This window comes from Poecilia mexicana, unplaced genomic scaffold, assembly GCF_051168715.1.
Source record: "Poecilia mexicana isolate PSO_F unplaced genomic scaffold, ASM5116871v1 scaffold_3, whole genome shotgun sequence".
Taxonomy (NCBI): domain Eukaryota; kingdom Metazoa; phylum Chordata; class Actinopteri; order Cyprinodontiformes; family Poeciliidae; genus Poecilia; species Poecilia mexicana.
Genome location: NW_028263372.1, coordinates 36,141,138 through 36,161,177, shown reverse-complemented (window position 1 = coordinate 36,161,177; position 20,040 = coordinate 36,141,138). Strand labels below are relative to the sequence as shown.

At 42.5% G+C, this 20,040-nt stretch overlaps 1 protein-coding gene across 1 annotated transcript in view; it reads right to left on the bottom strand.

Moving 5' to 3' along the window:
* The window catches only part of LOC106908612 (SH3 and multiple ankyrin repeat domains protein 2-like), a 164,902-nt gene that overhangs the window by 64,583 nt on the left and 80,279 nt on the right, over positions 1-20,040 (bottom strand). The window contains exons 11-12 of the mRNA XM_088004520.1: positions 19,733-19,799; positions 5,484-5,907 (exon numbers count right to left, since the gene is read on the bottom strand). Coding sequence (XP_087860646.1) covers positions 5,484-5,907; positions 19,733-19,799 — 491 coding nt within the window. The remainder of the gene's footprint in view (positions 1-5,483; positions 5,908-19,732; positions 19,800-20,040) is intronic.

The window sequence follows — 20,040 nt, the reverse complement described above, 5'->3', positions numbered from 1 at the left end:
ATATATATATATATATATATATATATATATATATTCAGTATTAATCATTATTTATTTGTGTCATTATTAATCTTTATTTATTAGTGTTTGTATAGTTATATAAATATGTATTGATATTACTAAATAATTTATTAAATAAATTATGAACGGCTGTGTGCTTTGTAATATGCTCTTCATACATCGATATCAGAATATTCCATTCCTATTCTATTGTTATAGCCACTAAGCATATTTAAATATGATGAACTATGTATTAAAAACATACTTAAAAAATACAATTGTTTATAAATGTTGCTTTGATAGATGTTTGAATATGGTTTACAGTAACAGAAAAGTGTGTTATGATCGATCAAATCCGCTGATACGTCATTGTGCTGCTAAACACATAAGGCTGAGTGGAGTGGAGTACCGCTCCAAGATGGCCGCCCTAAATCTCGTCAGCGACAATAGGCGAGAGCGGTCCATGAGGCGTCTATCCTTATATTATGTCTATGTGCAGAACCGACTAGGAGGAAGTGAGACTCGGTCCGTCCAGCATTTTAACCAAACAGGACAAACGGCTGTGAAGGTTTATGTCCTTCACATGAAATGATAATTCTGTAGTTTTTCAGATCTAAGATGTAAAATAAAAAAGTGCTACCAAGATTTACAGTAGATGTTTCTGCAGAGATCAGAGATTTAATCTAATCCAGAGATGAAGGATGTGGACGTCTTCACTCAGTGAACCTGATTCACATCCACACATTTATTTGGCTAAATTAAAGCTTCATTCTGATCAGTTGTTATTTTTTTTTTACATTTATTTTCAATTATCTGCTTTAGCAAAAAAAAAAAAAAAAAAAAAAAAAATTCTCTGATTTCAGAGAGCAGAAAAATATTTTATGACTAAAGCCAGGCGTCCATTTCACACAGGACGTTCTGCAGATTTTCACACAATTTTCAGATAGTTGGTAAAAAAATGAAACGCATCCAAACATCCTGTAGGTTTAAATCCTGCATTGTGATTACAAAGTTTATCTGTTGAGCTGTAGGAGGTGAGAGATCTGCCGCCGAAAGAAGAAAGAAGTGTAATAAGAATGAAGATATAACAACTGATGAAGACAACGAATGTCAAAACCAAACGTTTTCTAACAAAACATTTTGGTAATTTATTATTTTTATTGGTTTTCCATGACTTTTCATTTCCATTTCTATTAATGTCTCTTCAAAATGGGGAAGGAGAAATGATCTTCCCACCACATGATAACAGCAATGGAGGAAAAAACTGCATGTTAATGACAGAGGCTGTCAGAATCCCAGCAAAAGCCTTTCAGGTCCTACCATCACAAACATAAATAGTTTCCATCAGAACCAGGTTTAAAACTCCACAGTTTGGTTTGTTTTCATCAATTCAATAAAAGAAGCAGCAAAAACACTGGAATCGAGGTCAAAGGTCATACTAACACAGTTTCCTGTTCCATCAGTGCAACCTGCCCATGCTGATGCTTAAGACAGCCAATCAGCCGACCAGGATCCCATCAGGATTCATGTTTTCTGCTCAGACTGACGGTTTCTCCACATGAAACCCCTGAAACGCCGAGACAGAACCGCAGATCGGACCTGATCCCCGATTTCAAATCATCAGGGCCGATTATCGTCATAAACTCAGCTGTTTATATCCACCAGGTGGCATCAACCAGACTCACTCCAGAGGCTGTTTGGTCCTGATGCTGGTGGGGAAAGGAGACCAGCTGATCGGGGCTGCAGCGTTTATTTTAAACTACAGTGTTAACAAACTACAGCTGGGATTCTGGGACAAATTTATGAGGTTTAAATTTAGGTTGAAATGATTAATTGGATTAATGATGAAGAATCTATTATTAAAATAATCAACTAGCACATTAATCGAATAATCACTAACGAGAGCACACAGACGGAAAAAAGGTTATTTACAGCAAAAACAACAGTCAGAGCAGCAATTAAGCCAAAACTGTGACAAAATATCAACATTTTGCAATTAAGACAAAAACCAACATATTTTTCTGTAAATCGGTTCTACCTAAAAATGTCCAAACAGTCGACAGATCAGTCTGCATTACACTGGAGTTAAAGGAAGCAGAATGGGTTCAGCTCTTCACATGCACTTCTAAAGGAATGGTGTGTTCCTGCATCAATGCAAGTTTTATTTTCTTATTTAAAAAACTAAAACTAAAATAATCATTAGTTGCAGCTCCAGTTTAAAGGTCATCATGAATGATGATCCTTCACAAAAACACAGAATAAAAACAGATAATAAATGAAGAAGCCATTTTTAATAATCAACTTGACTCTCGGTGTTGGAAAAGCAAACCGAGTCTTTAACAGAAACACGTTGGCACAGCGATACCCGGATCACGTGAAGCTGGAATCGAACCTTCAACTTTCTGACTGCTGTTCATTTTGCTTTACGGCCGAGTCAGAAACATGCAGTCAGACGACGACTGCAGCTTCCTCCATCATCCTCTTCTCACACCTTAATGTAAAGGAACGTATGAGAACTGTGAGCTACAGAGAGTGGGCAGCGATCCGAATGCGCCCATCTGCCAAGAGAGTGGAGGAGGAAGAGGAGGAAGAGGAGGAGGAAGAAGCAGGGATCAGGTGTCTTAATCTGGATTGACAGTTGCGTCACTCTGCCATCGTTTATCTGCTGCACAGATGCTGAGCAGGTTTCTGAATGAACCTGTGCATGCATACATCCACATGTAGCATCTGAGGCATCCCATAACCAGGCAGCCATGGCAACCGTTGCTGTGGCTACAGTGGAGTCTTTGTGGTGGCACGTTTCCCAGAGGAAGCCATGGGGGGTGAAAACTGTAGGTACAGTAGACGAAGAAACAGCCCACCACCAAAAATAGCTACTACAGGAAAAACCTTCTCCTTTATGGATTTAATACTTTATATCCTAAAAATGAAAAAGCCAGAGTGAGAAAGTTCATTTTTTTTATCATTTTGTGTTGTTAAAAAATATGAATTCTGCTGTTAATGAAGGGTTTTTGACATTTTGGAGCATTTTTGCTTCGTTCATGAGGAACGGTTATGGATCCCTCGAGGTAATTATCTTTCATAGTAAAATCTGATCTGAACACCAGGAGATTTTTCATCTGAACCAGCAGGAAATCCTGACTGAACAGTCAAACAGGAGGCAGAAGAGCATCAGCTCTGAAACTCACACAGCGGCTCAGTGTGTGTTTGTATGAGAGGGGAGGATTTATTTCAAAATCATTTTGGTTTGTGTTCATAATGTTGAAAAAACATTAAATCAGAAGTGATTCTTTATCTCTTGCTGCATCAAACATAGATCAGTTGTCCTGACTGTTCATCATGTTGCCTCTGTTACTCCATTGCCTCTTTGTGCCGTTAACTTCAAAAACTTTATTATTCACAACTCTTATCTTTCAAACCAAGAGTTTAGTTACACATCAGAAGTTAACATCAGTAATTTGGCTTTTTTAGTCTGTAAAGAGACGAAAAAAGGGTTAATATTTCACCACATTATTCATTCATTTATACATGTCACAGTTTCAAACTAAATATTTAATAAGATCGCTGAATATTTAGTTTACAAGTAACCATTTAGCTCCACGCTTTTGTTAGCAAGCTAAATATGTAACTGGCAAACTATTTAGCTAGCTGATTATTTTGTTCACACAAAAAATATTGTTTACAAACTAAATATTTAGCTCTAAACTGAATGTTCAATTTAGAGCTAATTATTAAACTTGTTAGTTAAATTTTAATTTGTGAACTATTTAAGCTCCACAAAACACAAGTCCTCCAGACCACTAGGGGCAGTTGACTGACACAACATACTGGACCAAACCCTCAGCAAAGACGGGATGTCTGGAATAAAATTAGAGGAAGTCTATTTCAAACATGCCGACGTTTTCAACATTATTGATCGGCAGCATATTTACAGGTAACATAACCTGCTCCAGACTCCACCTGGTGGTCTGGAGGACTTCCGCTGTGTGGAGTGAGTTTGCAGCACAGCTAATTTTTCATTTAGCACATTAACTTTTTTGGTAACTTTGCTACCTATGAAAATGGTTGAACTTAGCACCTTAGAATTAGCTTTTGCTAAGTTCTGTGTTGGAATAGCAGCTTAACGTCAGCAGAACTAATGATGATCAGTGTTTTAGAGTTAGCATAGCTAACTTTTTAGTCAGTTTTATATTTGCTGTTTTGCTTCTATTTCCTTTTTAGTTGTTTTTATGCTTGAGTGTTTAGGAATTTGCATGATTGATGGGGGTGACTGAAATCTGAATTGGATTTTTATGCACAGGAGGTTCGCAGACTGAAGCAGGTGAGTTTATTAATAGAATAATAACTTTATTGTTCCCCAGTGGGAAAATTCAGGTGTAATGGCAGCAAGTGACAGTCAAAACATGTAGGTTTACAAAAACTAATATTAAAAGATAATTGAGACACTGTGCAGTAAGTCTCTTGTGTGTATTTATAGAATGAGAAATAATGGTGTCCTCCAGTTCAGATGATGACTCACTTCATCACGGCTCTGACCTTCATAAGGACCAAGAACAAGCAGGCATTCAGCAGCCGGCAGGAGAGCTGCTGAATTTTCCCAGTTTTTTTTTCCAGCTGGGTTTCAGGAAATTCCAACCATCCAGAAGCAAAAACAGCTTCAACACAGAACCACTGCAGAGCATCACCTCATGCAGTCCAGAGGTGGGATCCTGAAACTCGTTATGCCACACAATCTGTGAAATATTTAACACATTCACGTTATCTGGAAACCAGCAGAAGCAGAAAAGGTTCAAATACAAACAAGCAGACCGGAGACCGCCCCAAAAGCAGGAAGTGCACTGCAGCGCAGGGCATTCTGGGTAAATGCTACCCAAACAAACGTGCTAGCCTAGCGCTAGCAGGAGAAATGTGTCTTGGTTTTTAGCCAAAGATAAGAGAGAAATTATCCAACTACATTTTTAGTTCCATTTCATGAAGAAGGAAGTTGAACTCTGAAGGTCTTTGTGTTTCCTCTAGTGTTTCTCAGTTCAGCGCCCCTAGAGGCCAGGAGGGGAACAGGTTGGTTTGACTCAGAGCAGAGAGAAAGAACCAGAGCAGCTGGAGGTGGAGCAGATGATGAAGTTCTGATCCCTCATTGAACCGAGTCTACTGGACTATCAGGTGGAAAACATCCTGAATTATTACCTGGACATGATAACTGCTATCATAAGTTTTGACTGAAGACCAGAAACTGTAGAATACTCTAATAAATCAGATGTTTGTGCCAATGGAGAGATGGAAACATCTTCATATCAGCGCTGCACAATATGAGAAAATGTTGCTTATTTTCTTCTTCCCTATCGTTCTCTTCTGCGACCTTTAACCCTTTGAACTGACCTCACTGCAGCTCTATAGAAACACTGTAGATCATAAGGAGTCCAGCTGAAGGAACCAGAGAATAATCCCAGAGAGGCTGTTGGTGCCAGGCGGCGTTGTGGACTCACCTGGGCTGGCGCTGTGCGGTCTGAGCTCGCCGGCTCTCCTCGCCCAGCCGACTGAGGGAGGGGGAGCGGCTCCTGGCCCCCCGCCCCATAGTGCGGACCACCACGTTGCCATTGGGGCTGCCGCTGGGCATCTGCTGGACCAGCTGGGGGGACAGGCTGCGGTGCAAAGCGGAGGAGCCAGACTGCGCGTGGCCCTGCTGGGGGGCCCGATGTTGGTGGCTCTGGTGCTGCTGCAGATGGGGGGCCCAGTTTCCCGGGGAACCGTGCTGCTGCTGCTGGTACTGGCTCACAGAAAGGTTGTTGTCGCTGTTGGAGCGCAGGAGGACCCGGGGCGCCGACAGCGAGGACGGGGACTGGCCGTTTCCGCTGCCAGAGGACGGACCCCGCCGGCGCTTGGAGTAGGCAGGGGCCTCACGGAAAGGCACTGGAAGGAAAACACACTTTTAGTCTCTATGGGAAGAAAAACTGAGCTGAAATCCGAGAACCAGCTGCTCAGCCTGGGAGGAGAGAGCAGGTCCAAACCGCCTGACGTTCATCGTTCACAGAGGAAACACCTCAGACAGCTGCCAGCAGTATTTACACATGTTCATTACCATCATATTTCACTCAAACGGACAAATTAGAAGGTTTATTGAGTCGACTGGAGGCTGATTGGTGGAACATTGATCGGTTCAGAAGTGATCGATCGACCTGAGCTGCAGGAGTTTACAGACTGGAAAGAAACACCAGATTCTTCTGAGTTACAGGAAAACGATCCAACAGAATCACAGCGACTTACTCAAAAGACGGAGCGGAACAGATTCACAGACTAAGAAGGTTTTTTTTTTAACTTAAATGTAAATTGTTTATATGCTTTTGTACAGTTTTGACTTAATTGCTGCTCTGTGTTTGTTGTTCCTCCATATAATAGTTTTCTTTCCGAGTCTATACTCCAGTTGAGTGAGAATGAAGGAATGAGTTCTGGATCTGGACTTCATGCCGTTCTGTGAAAACACATTTAGGTGTCATGGTGAAGTTTTATCGATAAACTTTAAATTCTAACAAACTTTTAACACCAGAAGACATTTAAAATATTCAAAATAAATGAAACAACAGAAGCAACAAATAAAATGAACTATGAAATCTCTGCTAGCTGAGACCAAAACACCAGACTGAAAACTTTTATCATCCAGGTTGATTGATTCGTCACGGCGATTATCAGGATCAGATCAGGTTTAACCCTTCGTCTGTCTGGCAGAACCAGAACCAGAACTGGTACCGGTACCAGAGCCAGGCTAATCTCTGGAGCTTCTGCTCTTGGTCATTTGAAGGGGAATCGATGAGTCATCATCATCATCATCATCAGACCAACATGTCAGGCTCCCTCCCTCTGTCTGCTGCAGACGTGTGGACGAGGTGCGAACGGCTAATGAGCTCTCACATTTCAGAGCCGCCGTGTCGGCGCCGCTTCCTCAGGCTGCGGCTCCATGCTGCTCGCCAAAAAACGCATCAACATGCATTTAGAAACTCATATCAGGTTGTTGAAAGAATCATCAGTTTGTCTTCACTGCAGGGTGGAAGTCGTAAAGTTTCTGCTTCTCTGAAGTGAGCAACAAGCTAAACGTCAGATTAAAGTCCAGCAGTCTGGAGACCGGCTGTCCAACCTGAGGATGAATTCCAGGAAAACGACAAAGTCTCAAAAAGACACTGAGGAAATATTTAAGAGATTGTAGTTTTTTTCAGAAATTCCTTGGCTGTATTTTTATGACCCACATTTGAACCCAAACATAAAGCCAAGTCTGGAGTGTATGAGATGCTAAAGCTAAATGATACTGTGTTTCTTATATCAGATAAAATGTAACAGCACAAAGAAGAGAAAATTATTCAGATGATACATAAAGTAAAAATCTAATTTATAAGTCAAGGGAACAAGAAAGTAAAGCTATTTTCAACTTTTTATACAAATAAATAAAAACCAGGCTGCTAAGATTCATGAGATTTCAGATCAGGGAATTAGAGAAGAAATATTAAACAAGGATTTGTGTTCCTCTTTCTAGTAAAATTGATTCTAATCAGCGAAATATACGCATACATTACATAATCATAACGCTGGACGGGCCGCTGCAGCATCAATGAAACCTGCAGCTCATTTAATAAACGTAGTTTTGTGGTGGGACAGAAGTGAAAAATGAGCCGTTAACGTCGTTCAGAGACATTTAACTGAACGCTGTGCGGTGGTTTCACCTGGAGGCCTCAGCAGAAGAAAACCTTCACCTCCAGGTTTCTCCATGTCTGCAGACCTGAACCTTTAGTTTTTAAAGGTTTCTACTCAATCCTGTAAACATGAAACATCAGCCAGGTTTCAGTTTCTGCTGCAGGAAACATGAAGTGCAAAATACAGATCAAATACAGGTGGTGACACAGAGCTATTCTTCATTTTAAAGTGGTTCACTGCAGGGCACGCACACACACACACACACACACACACACACACACACACACACACACACGCACGCACGCACGCACGCACGCACGCACGCACGCACACAGCCACCATGTGACGAAGCCTTATAGCCTCTATAACTGGAGGCTTTCTGAATCAAACAGTTGCAGGAGGAAAATCCTGCAGAGCCGAAATCAGCCTGGCTGCGCCGGACAGCGAGGACTCAAGTTTGATCTGAAACCTCCAGACATGTTGGAGGCTTTTCATATGGAATTAAGCAGAAACCAGTTTAATATTTCCAGAGAAAAGTATCCTGACAGCCACCGCCTGCTCAGCCAGTCAACATGAAAATCTTCACCAACTCGGGACGGCAGAGCCTCCAAAACTGCTGGACTTACTTATTAGTTAGAGAGCTAAATATTTAATTAGCAATTTAACTTCAAACTAAACATTCAACTGGCTAACTAAATAAATCTAAAGTATTTAGCTCCAAACTAAACATTTAGTTTGAAGCCAAATATTCAGTTTCAAACTAAACAATTAGTTAGCAAGTTAAATGTTTAGTTTGAAATTGTGACACTAAATAACCTACATTTTTCAAACCTCAAACACTTTGGATCAACTCTAATATCTTCACAGGATTTTTTTTAGTTTTAAAATTGGAACTAAATCTATTTAAAGTTATAATTGTTCAAATGATTAATTTTTACATTTCAACATTTGATTCTGGTCTGATTTGGTTGGATTTCAGAAATTAAATGATAACTCACAGTCTGACTTTAGTGTTTATATAGACAATTATTAAACGCATGATTTTAAAACTTTAACGACACATAAAGCATCATTAACGGTCATGCTTATCAGAAAGAAACTGTAAAAGTGTAATTTCTGAACCGTAGTTTACAGCTGTGGACTTGGGGACGTTCATGTTTTTGGTAATCAGTCGAACCTTTTGTGCCGTTAATGTTGGAGACAAAGACGCAGCGGCGTGACGGCGCAGCGGAGCCTCACAGCGCCTGACAGGCGGTGGTTAACTCTGACAACAGACGGCTCCATGTTCGCCTCCCGTCACCTAACTGTCAACTTCAGCTTGGATTTAAAGGAAATGTCAGGAAGGCTTCTGGATTCGTTTATTCTACGTTAACAACAAGTTTCAGCTGCACAAACAGGATCTATTATTTATGAGTCATCTGTAAAACCAAACTCTGGAGAAAGTCCCAACATGGAGAACAGAAACAAGATTTCATAAAAACAAAAACTTATGTTTCAAAGATGGCAGCCTGATCCAGTTAGATGGAAATACTGGTCATCCAGCTACTTCACTGCAATGTGGCAAAAAGCCGACTGTTTAAAAAAAGTTTAATTTAAAAGTAAATGATAAAAGTTAATCTATAAAATATCCCATCAATTCGACTGTTTAAAACCAAAGTTTTAATCTTCCTCCTCACAGCATCTCATCCTCCTCATCCTCATCAATAAACCACTTCATTCACTGTCCTCTTCTTTACGGCCAGTCTGTCCCTCTCATCCCCCCCGTGCCTCATCACACCTCCTCTTCATCCCACTCATCTTTCTTCTCCTTTATGATGCCTTCTCTTATTTACTCCTTTTTAACCCATTCATCATCTTCATCATTTTACAACCACTGTCCATCCCACCTTAAATGTCCTTTGTCCCAGTCATTGTCCTATTCTGACTCATTGGTGTTTTTCTACTCTCAGCCCTTCATCACACTCATCATCTCATTTCACAAAGCTGCTTTACTTTTTCAAACATTTTCAACCAAATTTTAAGCACAGTAAGCTAAAGGGTTAGCTTACTGTAAATGTTTTATTAATGTTTTAAAGTAGCATGTGTGGGTTTCAGTGAGGCCAGCTCAGTCGGTCTGATCATGATGAACACATGAAGCTCAACTTTCTGATTCATCCTTCCTTCTTTACCTTCATTTAGAGCAGCGAACCAACATGGCTGCACTGGAGACGCTTCGCTTAATGACGAGGAAACTAACAGACACACAACCACACAGGTTTAAAGAGATTTATGACGATTATTTTAATCCTGAAGATGGTTTTAAAAGACCCTTTAACTCTGTCCTCACGACTTTCTGCTGAGGAACAACGACTTACAGCAGTCAGTGATTTAATTTAATGAAAGTGGTGGAATGCAGTGATTTGCATTCATGAGATGACAGATGGGTAACTTGGTTATCTGTTAGTAGCATGTCAGCGCTGACGCAACATGCTGATGATTCAGAAGTTCCTGGAACCTCAACTAACCACGAGAAACGCTCACAGTTCTGATTTTCCTCAACGACAGGATTTAACATCAAACCAAGAAAAAGCCTAAGAGTTACACTTTATTAGAGTAACATCTGAAATTCTTCATGTTTTCAAGGATTAAAGAAGGTTGAAAAGCCTCCAGCAGAGATCAGATGTTCTCCAAAACCCTGGAGAGCAACTTCTGCAACTCTGCAGGAAAATGGAGTTTAAATTCTGAGACACATTTCCTGTTGCAGACGGGAATATTTAGAAGGGAGGCTTTTCTAGATCTGGTTCTCATGAGGTTGTTTCCTGGCTGGAACACATTCAGCTGCACATCTAGAGGAATATAACATAGAATATTATAAAATCATAACATATCTAGAATAACTCCGTGCAGCTGATCAGCTCTGCTGCTGATTTCATTAAGGAGAGAAAACGCGACCCTGCCAGCTTTGTTTCACACACAGCCAGATGGACGGGCTGCTCTGGTCCTGTTCGGGTTCTGTTCCGGTTCTGTTCGGGTCTATGTGGGTGTCCTCACTGAGCCGGAGTCCCATTTTCCATCTCTGACCTATAAACTGCTCCCCTGCCGCCTCGGAAATCCGCGCCGACCTTCCCACATCCGGACAAAGACGCTCTAAATCAACTCGGCTGGTGTTTTAAATGGACCACAGTACGGTTCGGTTCGGCGGCTGAAGTTAAGACAACTCTGCGCGTCCAGCTGCTCCGGAAAGTGCGTGAAGAGACGCGGGGCTCCCCGCTTACCTTCCTTCTTTAAGGCATTGATGATGGACTTCATGTTCGCTTCGCTGCCGGTCCGACTGGACTCTCAGGAGGCCGGAGTTTCCGCTTCAGCACCGCGGACAGCGACGGCTCCTCCGCGGCGCGCCCCGCACATCGTCCCGCTCGCCTCGCACCTGCCTGCTGCCACCGCCTGCTTTAAAACCAGCGCGAGCCTTTCCACTCACACCAGCGCGTGCACGTAGCCCCGCCCATTTACACCCAGCGCCCCTCCCTCCCTGCTTCCTCACCCACGAAGAGGGGAGAAAGTCCGGATGAGATATCTGGACCAAAGCTGCAGGATTTGACTTTATGATCAGTCATTTGATCAATTTAAGCTTCATTTTCTATTTGCAGACTGTAAACAACTGGCCACTTATAGAAAACAGATTTTAAATAACATGCAGGGGCGGAGCAAGAAGGTGCACAGAGTAATGGAGAACTGAAAAGTGTTTTTAAAGGGACAGCATCATTCAAAAAAAATATAAAAAAATTACATATATATATATATATATATATATATAGCTTTACATCATGTCATAATGTTATTCCCTCATTAAAAACATACTTGGACTCTGTTGCCTTGATTCTCTCACGCATGTTTGAGAAATCATTTAGTCTTTTAAGCTAGTCCCAGCTCCTTCAGACTAGCCAGCAGCAATTAGCAGGCATCTGGTGGAACTGCTGAGCTCATCATAGGAGCTGCTACTCAGACCATTACTGGTAAAAACATTAAAGCAGGGGTGCCCAAAGTCGGTCCTGGAGGGCCGGCATCCTGCATATTTTAGTTCTCTCCCTGATTTAACGCACCTGGATCAAATGATGACTCGTTATAAAGTCTAAGGAGAACATTGACTTGCTGAGGTTGTTATTACCACTAGGGAGAAAACTAAAACGTGCAGGATGCCGGCCCTCCAGGACCGACTTTGGGCACCCCTGCATTAAAAGGTTAATAGAGGAGCCATGATGGGACGACTTCCTGAAGGCGGAGCTTCAGGAGGTTTTAAAGAGACAGATGCCCAATTTAAAGGTGTTACATGATATTTGATACATATAGCATTTTTACTTCTTTGTGCTACAAACAGCTGACAAGAGGAAGAGCCACAGTCAACATGCTCCAAATTATCAAGCATGTGTGGCAACCAACACTATTAATGCACATTTTACAGATATTAAAAAACAGAGGAATAAAACAATGGATCCAGTGAAAAGACGAGTTCTTAACTTCATCACCTCCTCTGCTTGCAGCTGAACTAAGAAAGACTCAGGAGCCATGAGAGGAGGTGAAAAGAGGAGTGAGAAGACGGCAAAGACTTTAACTGCACACGAAGAAAGATTTAAAAGGAAGAGAACATCCAGTTTATGATTTAACCCCCAAACAGGAGCAAAAACAACCAAATGATTCAACAAAACCCTGGATTAAAGCATGAGGAGCACATTTAATGAGAAAGTCCGACAGTAACACCAAGAAAAATCTCAATACCGTTTTTAGGTGATGAGAAAAGCTTTGATGTGAACGTAAACAACCTAAATTCATCTCATGAATGAAAAGGCTGCAGTCACTGTGTGACCTCGGCAGGAACACGAGTCTCTGGTGCGACGCTCAGATCGCTCGGGTTTGTTCGGATGTTCAGAAGCAGGAATGACGTCAGATCCAGGCTGAGAATGAAACCGGTGGGATTCACTGGCTGTCCATGAATATCAACACAAACTCTGATTTCAAGCTGTAAAGTTTCTCTTCCTGCAGATTTGATCATTTTGGATGTGATTCTGACTTCAGTGGATGGAAACTGTTCCTAAGGATGAACCGGACTGGTGCAGATCCACGTTTCCTCCCGGATGTCTGGGATGATTTCTTTGACTTGAAGAACTTCTGTAATCTGGAAACAAGCAGCTGGTTTTACTGGAAAGCAGAGCTCAAGAAGAAACTGATTTCCTTCAGCCAGATGTTGGAAGGAGGGATGAAGGGACAGGAAACCGAGACGCTTCTTTGGAGGAAGGAGTCCTTGTCCTTTCACTGCAGCTACAACTAGGTTTAGACTTTGACTAGGCCGTTCTAACTCATGCGTTGTATCAGTCTGTTGTGTTTATGTTGGACCTGATAATCAGGGGATTTCTGAGTTTAATCTGTTTTCTATAATCAAATTTCTGAAAAAATGATCAGAAAATGAAATAAGATTAATTATTTAATCTGTAAATGAAATAATCCCGTTTTTCCACCTTATGAGGAAAATCAATCAACACTATCATAATTTATTTGACACAAACTGAACCAAAATGCTAATAATACTGTGAATAATGAACTGGACTCCATCCAGCAGGATATGAGCTCAGAAAACAGCTTCCTGTTGGAGAAGTGTCGGCTCAGAGATCCTTCATGCAGTTCACTTTACTCTGCTCTCATCCTCCAGAAACATCCCAGAGTTCCTGCTGCATGGAGGAAAATCTGGATTTGTTTACTGTTTGGTCCAATAAAAAAGTAATCAACACTGGTTTATGTAGCTGTCTTTGATAAAAACCTTCATAAACTGAACTGAATATAATATTAAAATAAGAGAAAAGTGTAGAAGGGATAAAATCCCACCTGGAATCTTCTCTGAAAGCGTTTCTGAGGGATTTAAGGTTCTAACAGGACAGAAACGGGCCGGGGCGTCAAAAAGGGTTTAAAAATGATTCAACTGGGAATGTTCCACTTGTTCCAGTTCAGAGCTGCTGGTTCTGCAGAACCTACAGATATTAATGAGAAGTTTTGGCTTCTAGAAAATAAAAAAGTATAAAAATCATCAGGCTGTTGGACCAAACTGCATCGTGTCGGAGTCTAAACTGTCCTAATCTGCTGTTTGCCATGATCTTCTGATTGAATACGACACATGAGCAGATCAGACATTCTGTTCTTTTTCAATTTAACAGCTAAATCATCTCAGGATATTTGTTGTTAAATGGATCCAACCTGGAACCTTCTGACTGAACCAAAATATGAAACCAAAGCAAATCTTTAAATGTCATTTCAGCTGAACGCTGTTAGCAGAGCGAAGGGTTTTATTTCTGTTTAACTTTTATAGGAAAGAAATCTTTATTTTCCTGGAGTCTGGATAAACAAACCCTGATGCAGGAACATGGAGCTGGATCAGGATGAGGATCAGGAACATGGAACTGGATCAGGATGAGGATCAGGAACATGGAACTGGATCAGGATGAGGCTCAGGAACATGGAACTGGATCAGGAACATGGAACTGGATCAGGATGAGGCTCAGGAACATGGAACTGGATGAGGATCAGGAACATGGAACTGGATCAGGATCAGGATGAGGATCAGGAACATGGAGCTGGATCAGGATGAGGATCAGGAACATGGATCAGGATCAGGATGAGGATCAGGAACATGGAACTGGATCAGGATGAGGATCAGGAACATGGAACTGGATCAGGATCAGGATGAGGATCAGGGACATGGAACTGGATCAGGAACATGGAACTGGATCAGGATGAGGCTCAGGAACATGGAACTGGATGAGGATCAGGAACATGGAACTGGATCAGGATCAGGATGAGGATCAGGAACATGGAGCTGGATCAGGATGAGGATCAGGAACATGGATCAGGATCAGGATGAGGATCAGGAACATGGAACTGGATCAGGATGAGGATCAGGAACATGGAACTGGATCAGGATCAGGATGAGGATCAGGGACATGGAACTGGATCAGGATCAGGATGAGGATCAGGGACATGGAACTGGATCAGGATGAGGATCAGGAACATGGAACTGGATCAGGATGAGGATCAGGAACATGGAACTGGATCAGGATGAGGCTCAGGAACATGGAACTGGATCAGGATGAGGATCAGGAACATGGAACTGGATCAGGATGAGGATCAGGAACATGGAACTGGATGAGGATCAGGAACATGGAACTGGATCAGGATCAGGATGAGGATCAGGAACATGGAGCTGGATCAGGATGAGGATCAGGAACATGGAGCTGGATCAGGATGAGGATCAGGAACATGGAGCTGGATCAGGATGAGGATCAGGAACATGGAGCTGGATCAGGATGAGGATCAGGAACATGGAACTGGATCAGGATGAGGATCAGGAACATGGAACTGGATCAGGATGAGGAACATGGATCCAGACCAGGATCATGATTAGGATCTGGATCTGGATCTAGATCCGGATCAGGAACCTGGATCTGGCTCTGGATCCGGATCTGGATCAGGAACATGGATCTGGATCCGGATCAGGAACATGGATCTGGAGGAACATGGATGTGGATCCGGATCAGGAACATGGATCTGGATCTAGATCAGGAACATGGATCTGGATCTGGATCCGGATCAGGAACATGGATCGTCCTGCGTGCGGCGCCACCTACAGCTCAGGAGTTTCAGGAAGTAATTTTTCTGTTTAGCTCAGAAAAACAGAAAATCTGACAGCTTGAACATAAATCCTACAGAAAACTGGAAACTGAAGAGTTAGGTTGTGTTTTCTGGTCTGTGTGTTGGGATGATGCAGTGGGATTATCACAGTGTGGCAGTGGGGGGTCTGATCATCCTAACTCCGGCTTCCAGTGGACGGACCAGCAGAAATCTGCAGTCACATCAGAGCTGCTGCTGAATCGAACCCACAGACGCTGAACCGTCTGCCAGCGTCATGCTGTAGTTTTTCATTTGTCTGGTTTTATTGTTTCTCCGTGACCTCGGATCCTGGCAGCTGTGGAGATTATCTGCTATTGTCTTCAGTGACGGTAATCTGCAGCAGAAAATGGAAACGCAGCAGGAGTTCATCCTGAAGGCTGTTTGGTTTGTTCTGCTCAGCTCATGTCCAGGTGATGTCAGGTTTTTAAAGCTGAGTCTGATGAAAGCTGAACAGGAGACACAACTTTCAGATGAAGTTTCCTCTGGACCAAATTTATCCCATTTTCATGTTTTTATGCATAAATACAGAATGTAATCAGGCTCATGTTTGGTGCATGTGACGCCGCTGCCAGAGAACAGGAACTCATTTGGAAAACGATCCCTCAGGTGAGATAACTCCCGACTACACAGTTAAAACCGGACTTTAATTATTCTGCTCTCTGGATGAGAATAAACGACAGCGAACAGATGAAGCTGCTGACGGATGAACTCATAACCGGCTTAATGAGGCGATAAAACACTCGGCTCTTCCTCACCGAGCCTCACGCCTGGAAACGCAGGTTTGGGTTTTTGGGTTTTCTCGTCAGGTTATCGTTAGACCTGCTGCTGATGTTTAAATAATTCACCCTGACAGCAGGAATTAAGTCTGAAGTTTCTAATTTAGTGGTTAAAGATGTTATTTTTTTCAATAAAAGCAACTAAAATGAACCTGAGGATAATTTCCACTTCAAATCAGAAAAATCTAAATCAATGATTTTATTTTAATTACTTTAAAGACCAGAAAACATTTTTATCTGCTACTTTGCAGCTTGTTTTGCTCCAAACGGTTATTAATAAAACCAAACCTGGACCGGGCTCTCCCTCTGACCCAGAAGAACCTTCATCAGCTCACAGATCCTCCTCTTCCTCCTGATCTACTCTTTAAAGTTTGCAGACTTTGTATTCAGCTCTCTGACTGTCCCATCACAACATTTCAATCAGCTTCAGGTTTCTACTTTGACTAGGCCATTGCAAAACTTTCTGTTTTTGTTATTAATACCTAATTTTCCTTCTGAAATAATTTTTATAAAATGTGTTTTTGCTCATTTTGATCATAAATAACTGTTGATCAACAAAGAGAAAAACAGTTTTTACTAAAATGTTAGTTTGACATTTTCTTTGATATTAACTTCACTCTTGATGCCTGCAGAGGGATTTTTCAGTAAATATGAAGCAGCATGACTGATGAACGAAGGTCGAAACATAAATATGAAAACATCTCACGGGAATTTTTAGAATTTATTCTAAAGGGAAAAACATTCAGTATTTTCTTCTGTGAAATAAAATAATCAGTTTGTGAATAAAAAGTCATTTCAGTTACATTAATGTTTATTTTTGTTTTCTGTTTTTTGAAGGATGAAACATTTTTATCATAAAACCTTGAAGATATTCTGAAAGTGTTTTCTCCTAATAATACAACTTTATTCTGGTAACATGATGAGTTATAATTGTAATATTTCAACTTTATTGTCATACAATTTTCTTATTATTATGACTTCATTCTCCTAATATGACTTTCTGTATTATTATGAGTTTATAATATGAGTTTATACTCGACTTTGTCACAAAACTTTTTCCTCATATTATTTTCTTAATAATTTATTTTTTGTAGCCTGGCCCTAAAGGCAGCTGAACAAGCAACACGTTGTTTTTTCTACATGTAACATGTTTATTTTAAGTTTATATGGGATTAACTGAACTTAATCTGAGAACTACAAACGGTTTAATTGTTCTTCCATATTTCAGGTTGTCCTCTTTTCTAACTCATGTTCTATTCTTGAACTGAGTGAAAAATAAACTGCAGCTGAAAGTCTTACATCATCCGCAGTGAAATCCTCAGGCTTACGGTGGTTATATAGATAAACGCAGTTTTATTCACAGCCATCAGAATTCAGAACCAGAGCAGCAGAACGGGCCAGAAGTTCTGGAAAGACCCGGCAGGAAGACAGAGATGATGGGCAGAGGTGATGGAGGGTGGCGGTGATGGAGGGTGGGAGTGATGGAGGGTGGAGGTGATGTGGGTGGAGGTGATAGTGGGTGGGGGTGATGTGGGTGGAGGGTGGAGGTGATGGAGGGTGGAGGTGATGTGGGTGGGGGTGATGGAGGGTGGAGGTGATGTGGGTGGGGGTGATGGAGGGTGGGGGTGATGTGGGTGGAGGGTGGAGGTGATGTGGGTGGAGGTTATGGTGGGTGGAGGTGGAGGTGGGTGGAGGTGGAGGTTATGGTGGGTGGAGGTGATGTGGGTGGAGGTGATAGTGGGTGGGGGTGATGTGGGTGGGGGTGATGGAGGGTGGCGGTGATGGAGGGTGGGAGTGATGGAGGGTGGGGGTGATGGAGGGTGGGGGTGATGGAGGGTGGAGGTGATAGTGGGTGGGGGTGATGGTGGGTGGAGGTGATAGTGGGTGGGGGTGATGTGGGTGGAGGGTGGAGGTGATGGAGGGTGGAGGTGATGTGGGTGGGGGTGATGGAGGGTGGGGGTGATGTGGGTGGAGGGTGGAGGTGATGGAGGGTGGAGGTGATGTGGGTGGAGGTGGAGGTGGGTGGAGGTGGAGGTGGGTGGAGGTGGAGGTTATGGTGGGTGGAGGTGATGTGGGTGGAGGTGATGGTGGGTGGGTGGAGGTGATGTGGGTGGAGGTGATGTGGGTGGAGGTTATGGTGGGTGGAGGTGGAGGTGGGTGGAGGTGGGTGGAGGTGATGTGGGTGGAGGTGATGTGGGTGGAGGTGGGTGGAGGTTATGGTGGGTGGAGGTGGGTGGAGGTGATGGTGGGTGGGTGGAGGTGGAGGTGGGTGGAGGTTATGGTGGGTGGAGGTGATGTGGGTGGAGGTGATGGTGGGTGGGTGGAGGTGCAGCTCGTTTGTGTCTGAGTCTCTGCGTCTCGGGTCCTGAGAAATGAATCTTTGGGTTGAAATCGACGGCAGGAGGTTCTGGTCGGGATGCGCTCGCTCCAACAGCTGCAGAGAAGTTTTGGTCATGTTCCACTTTCATCGGGTCGCTGCTGCTGATGAGGTCAACAATGGCAGGATTACATCTTCAGATTAGATTACTGCCTCCCTCAGACTCATCGTTCTCTTCCCTCCATCGTCTACTTTTTATTTATTTGTTTGTTCTTCTGTTCTCATTTTCTCTAATCCCTGAACCGTCTCTGTGGCAGTAGAACCGGGTCGGCGGCGCTCGGTTCTGATCTGAGTTTAACAGGCAACAAAACGAGACCGACTGCAGCTCAGTCCTTCACAGCAGCTGGACGGTCAAGCAGCTCAGCGCAGTAACATAAGGACAACAACCGTTGCCATGGAGATTCACCAAGCATCAGTAGTCTTACAGATTTGAGTCAAAGTCTCAAACTCGACTTTTTAACTTAAAGACTTGAAACTTGACTTGGACTCGTGGACACTGGTTTGGAGTCAACCTGGCTACGTAAAGCAACATTTTGTCAGATGTTGAGGCTTTGCCTGGCTGCATCAAACATGAAGTAGAGGTGGAAAACTAGCATGAGAAAAACTGAGAGTTCTTCCATTTTTCAGTTTCATGCCTCTGGTAAGGCACAGACCCACCAGTGGGTGGCAGCGTTTGCTACATCAGAACTTATTCAACACATTTGTTTCCATCTATTCTTTAGCACATTAACTCAGCTCAAGGCAGCGTGAAAATCTCTTTCTCAAACTGAAGTTATTGAATATTGCCATTTAAATAAAAAGCATTGATTGAAACACCACTAACTGAATAAACAATGGTGACATTTTGTTGCTAAGAGAAGGACTTGTTTTGCAGATCTGTGTTAAAAAATCCCAACCAGCTCTACAGCTTCACATCCAACCAGAGCCCATTTCCACACAACAACTGAATGAAATAAAACCTGATTTAATCAGTTCCTGCAGGACAAACATCCCTCATCCTAACGCCCAGGGACTCCTGGCCAAATCAGCGCCGGGATTGTCCTGGTGCGAGGATAAACTTTCGTTCCCACGGCAACACACTGATAATCCAGCATGGGGATTATAAAGGAAAGTCATTAAAGAGGATGAAAAGATCGGGGGATTTGAAATGTATCCTGAGTGAGATTGAGGAAGAGAGACTCGGCAGGGACAAAATGGAACGATCCGGACTCACCTATATCAGAGTCTTTGTGGTTCTTGATGAGTTCGGCGAGCTCAAAGTTTCCTGCAATAATGGCCACCTGCAGAGGAAAACAAGAAGCCATGAGGGGTTTCATCAGATGGAACATTTTCAGTCCCTTCAGGTTTAAGATTTTATTGAAAAACAAACGTCAAACTCAAATTTTCTGATTTAAAACTCGATTTATTTCATCTCCACATCTACAGACTACGCACTAAAACATGGATATTTCTGTCTAACTCTCTACCTGCCTTTTGGAATGAGTCATGCTATGGGCCTGATCACCATAGCAACCAGTGCCC